Genomic DNA, 6000 nt, shown 5'->3' with positions numbered 1-6000 from the left:
GTTCCAGAAAGCTCAGAGCAACCCTCAACTCCAAGCTTGTCCATGTACCCAGTGCAACCTGAGAAGACACCAGTGGAGGAAGCAGAAGCTTCAGGCCCCTCTGAGACCAACACACCACCTGCTGCAGAGTGGAAGAGGAAGTACGATAGAGATTTCCTCTTGAGCTTGCAGTTCAAGCCTCCTTGTCTGCAGAAGCCAGAGGGGCTTCCAGATTATCCATGTATTCTGGACAAGGTAGGTCATTCTTATATGATGCTCCAACATATAAAATATGAGGGTTTTTCAAGTCATGTTGATTGAACTAATTAATTATTAGAAGATTTAATGGGAATAAAGGGAGGCTTCACTGATCGACTGCTTTTACAGGCAAACGAAGATAGGCTGCCGATGCATCAAGAGGATGGGCCCACGACCTCTAGCGGCCAAAATGTTGTCCGAAAGAAAGTGCGTAAAACACCTGGACACAAAACGTTAAACCTACACCTGGACAATGACGTGGAGCTGAAGACATCAGCGAATGCCTGGAAGCCCGGCCTGAAGTGGGACATGGCTGATCCAGAGGGACAGAAGACTGAGGTGTGTTCCTTCACTGGATTGAGCCAAATATGGATGGATGGTTGGATGGGCAGACAGATGGATGGATGGATGGATGGATGGATGTCTGGATGGGCAGATGGATGGATGAATGGACAGTTGAATGGACAGGTAGACAGATGTATGGATGGATGTACACTATACAGTACCATATCAATGCATGCCCATCAATGTTTCATCTAGGAACTCCTCCGTATCATCAGGAGTATCCTCAACAAGCTGACTCCAGAGAAGTTTGAGCAGCTGATGAAAAAGTTTACTGACCTCCATCCTGCCATCAATACAGAGGAACGACTGAATGGAGTGGTAGAGCTGGTGTTCGAAAAAGCCATCAGTGAACCCAGCTCTCTGGAACCTACGCCAGTATGTGTCGCTCTCTGACCCCAGTGAGTCTCACGTTTACCTAATATTGATTTTAAAATTAATTTTATTTCTGAAAGACTGAAAATTTTTAGCTCAGAACACATCATCCAATCTCAGTTATTATACATTCTGTTTTTGTAGTTGAAAACATACCAGATCGGTCAGCCCAAGATGAAGGTTGGTTTCGTGGGGTTGCTGCTTACACGGTGTTGGAAGGAGTTTATGAAGGACAGGTCCTATAACAACCCCTGGCCTTGAAACATAAAGAGATGGAGGCTGCTGCATCAGTAAGTGCTTCAGTACTCAAAGTACATTTGAAATGTTCTTAACATGGAGACATTTACTGCTGTGAAGTATCTAAACTGTAGTATCAATCAATATATCCAAATAAAAACTAAATTCGAAAAAAATTATCAAATACATAGCTGAAAATGTAGGTTTCAAAGTCTGAGCTGTTGAGATGTTGTCTCCAGATGTAGTGTGGGTATGTCTACACAGTATGTTCATGACTCTTTGTCCACAATGGGCTCTAAAGATAATTTCTAACAGCTCTCTCTCTTTCTCTCTCTGTCTTAGGCTGGGGAACAGGAAAGGCTGAAGGAAGAGCTGAAACAGATGAAGATTAAGGCCCACAGATGCTCCTTAGGAAACATCAGGTTCATGGGTGAGCTCTACAATCAGCAGATGCTGACAGAGGCCAACATGCACGATTGCATGCGCAAGTTACTCCAAAGCCACAATGAGCAGTCACTTGAGTGACTCTGTAAGCTGCTCACCACTGTGGGCCAAGAATTGGACATCGAGAAAGCAAAGGTCAGTCCAGGATCAGACCAGGGAGTATGTATATATAGACAGTGGTCTGTTGAAGTGTCCTTGTCTCATTTGAAGCTTATGAATCTTAGGGAATGTTCTGTTGTTTTTTCACTTTCAGTGAAAGATGGATGGATCCTTCAGCCAGTTGCAGGAGCTGATCATGGAGTGAAAAATGTCCTCTCGTATATGCTTCATGATGCAGGATGTTGTGGACCTGAGACTGGTGAGTTGTGTTTCCAAAAGTGAAGGCGTGTGGAACTCGAGGGAATGTGTTGTCACATTCTCAATTTTGTTCACCTCTCAGAACAATTGGGTGTCTCGGAGAGCTGTTCTGGGACCTTAGGTTATCAAGCAGGTCCATGAAGAGGCAGAAATGGAGGAACAAGTGGAAGAAAAGGTTCTTCATAGGAAGAGAACAGGTCAGAAAAAGAATTCTGGTATAGGCTGGTCTTCTATACAGTTTACGTAGTACTCTGAGTGTCTCTCTCTTTCTCACATCCTCTTTAATAGCAATGTACACTCTTTATGTTGCAGTGGTGCAAAAAAAGGAGATCTGGAGCTCTGTGTTGTCAATGGGAAAGGACAGGACAGCAGAGCCCAGTGTAGTTCCCAAAGCCTCCACACCAGAACCAGAGGGCTCAGTGTGTGAACTGCAACCAAAGGGCTCTGAAGATATCTCTACATCAGAACCAGAGGGCTCAGAACAGGCAGCAGTGGAAGCAGCAGTTGAGTCCTCCAAACAAGAAACAGAGGAGCCCTCCGCACCACACCCAGAGGAGCCCTTTAAACCAGAACAAGAGGAGCCCTCTGCAGCAAACCCAGAGGAGCCCTCTAAACCACAACAAGAGGAGTCCTCTAAACCAGAACAAGAGGAGCCCTCAACAGCACACCGAGAGGAGCCCTCCGCAGCACAACCAGAGCCCTCTAAACAAGAACAAGAGGAGCCCTCTGCAGCACACCCAGAGGAGTCCTCTAAACCAGAACAAGAGGAGCCCTCAACAGCACACCGAGAGGAGCCCTCCGCAGCACAACCAGAGCCCTCTAAACAAGAACAAGAGGAGCCCTCTGCAGCACACCCAGAGGAGCCCTCTAAACCACAACAAGAGGAGCCCTCTGAACAAGAAAATGAGGAACCCTCTGCAGCACACCCAGAGGAGCCCTCTAAACAAGAACAAGAGGAGCCCTCCACACCACACCCAGAGGAGTCCTCTAAACCACAACAAGAGGAGTCCTCTAAACTACAACAAGAGGAGCCCTCCACAGCACACCCAGAGGAGCCCTCTAAACCACAGCAAGAGGAGCCCTCCGCAGCACACCCAGAGGAGCCCTCTGAACCACAGCAAGAGGAGCTCTCCGCAACACATCCAGAGGAGCCCTCTAAACAAGAACAAGAGGAGTCCTCCGCAGCACACCTAATGGAGCCCTCCGCAGTACACCCAGAGGAGCCCTCCGCAGTACACCCAGAGGAGCCCTCTGCAGCACACCCAGAGGATCCCTTTAAATAAGAACAAGAGGAGCCCCCTGCAACACAAACAGAGGAGCCCTCTAAACCAGAAAGAGAGGTGCCCTCCACAGCAAACCCAGAGGAGCCCTCTAAACCACAACAAGAGGAGCCCTCCGCAGCACACCCAGAGGAGCCCTCTAAACCACAACAAGAGGAGCCCTCAACAGAAGAACTAGAGGGCTCAGAAGGCTCTGAACCAGCAGAGGTGGAGACAGAAGACCCATCAATCCTCTTAACTGAGCCCTCAACACCAGAGCACTCAGAGCCACCCTCAGAAGAGAGTCTCTCCATAGATGGGAGCAGTGAAAACATGACTGGAAGGAGGCACCATGTGGAAGACAAGTTGACAGTGGGGGTGGTGATAATTAAGGCTATTGCATTTGTTTTAAATGCAGAATTTTATTAAGGGGAGAATCACAATTAGTGCATTTAAAGAATGTGCATTTAAAAAAAATGGTGCAAAGAAATTGTGCAAAGAAAGAAAGAAATGGTGCAAAGTGAAAAAAGAGATGTGGTGCAAATAAAAAATAAATTAAAAAAATATAAAACGTTATTTAATGAATAATCCAGCAGACGTATCAAGACAGTAACAAGCAAAGGTCCAAGTAGGCCCAAGAAGACTCCGAGATGTCTGCTCTCCCACTAATCATTATCAGTTTTTACTACCCCTTTGCTGACACTGGTCCACCAACTAGTGGACCTCAGAGACATTCCAGGTGGGGGAAGGTAGCCACATGCAAAAGCAAAGGAATGTGGCTGAGAAGAAACTCACTCCATTCCCCCACAGGAAAGACGCATAAAGCCCATAAAACAGACTTTTCTTCATTAATTTATAGACAATGTCCTCAGGACATTGTGTGTATGATTATTACCATCTCGTATAGTGTTTTTTGTACTGTATACCATTTTGTGCATGCTTTATGACAGAACCACTAGATAATGTAAAATTATTGGTATCATGCTTCCTATCAAGTTAATCCTTGTGTGATGCCCTAAACATTGGAGTATAGCACCCCTTATAGCATGCATTGTATGCTTGTTATATTAATCATAGCATAAAGGGGCACAAACTGCTAGCTAACTCCAATCATGCGAATGAGTCAGCTTCCAAACAAAGGAACTTTTCCCGCTGGAAAATTGCACCTTTCTCATTGGTCAAGCCAAACTCGAGAGGAGTGACCTCCCTCAGTAGTTAAAGTGCACTGTCAGAGTGACCTCTCTCTCTCTCTTCTCTTTCTCTCTCCCTTCTGCTCATGGTTGCTGTTTGTGTGGGACCGGAAACACCTGGTCTGACCGCGAGGTCGCGGGCTGGCAGGCCTCAAACACATCAAGCCATGTGTAACTTCCTTGACCATAACAGAGTCAAATTAACACTGCAAGTTCATCATCATTTCTTCATTAAACGCGGAAGAAATTGATTGCAACTTCAACACCATCGACTCAAGGAACCAGCAAGACTTTCTCGTGAGACTGCATCCGGGCACTCTCTCAATAGTCAAGGCATTGCAAGTATCATACAATTAACTAACTAAACAGAGGTTTAGTATAAGCTGATTCTTATAAGTAAGGTTCTTTGAAGGTTCTTTGAAGTAAGAAACTGATGGTTTTTTCAGATGGTTAAATGACTCTTTTCATAACTTCATTCCCCTGTTCTGTTCCTGTTTCATTCACTTTCACTTTTCCATTTCCCATGTATGCGTGATTTGTGTGTATGTGTTTGTTTAGATTAGTTATGTGTTCATGATTTAGTTAAATAAAGCTTTTGTGTACATTCTTGTGAGTTGATTCTGGTCTGCTTGTAAATCAACATCAATTTAACGATTTGATCACAGCTACATGCTAAGAAAGAGTTATTTTTCTGCGGCCATGAAAAATTTCCTTTCTGAGAGTTGATAGACAATCAATACTGAGTGTTCGCTGGACAGATTAATTGATTGTAATGTTAATTCAGCTACATCATGTTAATTCTATTAACTGATCCAAATATTTATAATTGATTATAACGAGTTATGATTAATTATTCATATTGTAGGGCTTTACTGGTTGTTTAGATCAGTGTTACTATCAGAAATAATTTATAATTATTTCTGTAGTTATTAATTAATATTTAATTTAATAAATTGAATCTAACTCATTAAAACCTCATATGGGACTCCAGTAAATGTAGTGTGCTATGTTTAGGAGCAAGTTTGGTTATTAGCAATAATTAATAATTATCAAAGATAATTACTAATTATTAAAATCAATAGAACATTGATGAGAATCAATGTTAGCTTTTTTTAATCCTTTAAAATCAACAATTATCAAAGATAATCGTCAATTGTTAACATCGATGAAACATTAATTAAAATTAACACTAGCTTATTGATCATTCAAATTCAACAATCATCAAAGATAATTATCAATTATCAAAAATCAATAGAATATTAATAAGGATCAACATTGACGGGGCACCACCCTGGAATCAGGGACTAATAACCAGATAGTAAAACAGTCTCAATACTAGATTGTTTTCTTAGGAAAATCGATATCCGAAGAATATCGATTTTCGGGAAAAAAACAATGAATGAAGGTTTGAATCCGAGCACTGACATCCCATCAGCATGACACAGGCGTATGCAAAACAAACCAAAACACTTCTCTTTGTAATATAAACAAAGTTTATTTATGCAGTAATATCAATTAATAATTAATACAATGCAGTCAATAAACTTCCGACTTACAAC

At 42.8% G+C, this 6000-nt stretch overlaps 1 protein-coding gene across 1 annotated transcript; it reads left to right on the top strand.

Moving 5' to 3' along the window:
- Positions 1-798: 798 nt before the first annotated feature.
- LOC127410280 (proteoglycan 4-like) lies at positions 799-5028 on the top strand. Its single transcript, XM_051645467.1, has 6 exons — positions 799-980; positions 1099-1244; positions 1534-1770; positions 1889-1993; positions 2075-2189; positions 2305-5028. The coding sequence occupies exons 5-6, from the start codon at positions 2144-2146 to the stop codon at positions 3273-3275; spliced, it is 1017 nt and encodes a 338-aa protein (XP_051501427.1). The 5' UTR covers positions 799-980; positions 1099-1244; positions 1534-1770; positions 1889-1993; positions 2075-2143; the 3' UTR covers positions 3276-5028.
- The last annotated feature ends 972 nt before the right edge of the window (positions 5029-6000 follow it).

The sequence above is a fragment of the Myxocyprinus asiaticus genome, chromosome 19 (genome assembly GCF_019703515.2).
Source record: "Myxocyprinus asiaticus isolate MX2 ecotype Aquarium Trade chromosome 19, UBuf_Myxa_2, whole genome shotgun sequence".
Classification (NCBI taxonomy): domain Eukaryota; kingdom Metazoa; phylum Chordata; class Actinopteri; order Cypriniformes; family Catostomidae; genus Myxocyprinus; species Myxocyprinus asiaticus.
The sequence above is the reverse complement of the archived record's forward strand: the minus strand, read 5'-3'. Positions and strand labels throughout refer to the sequence as shown.

Coding starts and splice junctions, on each gene's coding strand:
- LOC127410280 (XM_051645467.1), top strand. CDS start 2,144: ATGGAGGAACAAGTGGAAGAAAAGGTTCTTCATAGGAAGAGAACAG. Junction 2,190..2,304: donor TCTTCATAGGAAGAGAACAG/GTCAGAAAAAGA, acceptor TTTATGTTGCAG/TGGTGCAAAAAAAGGAGATC.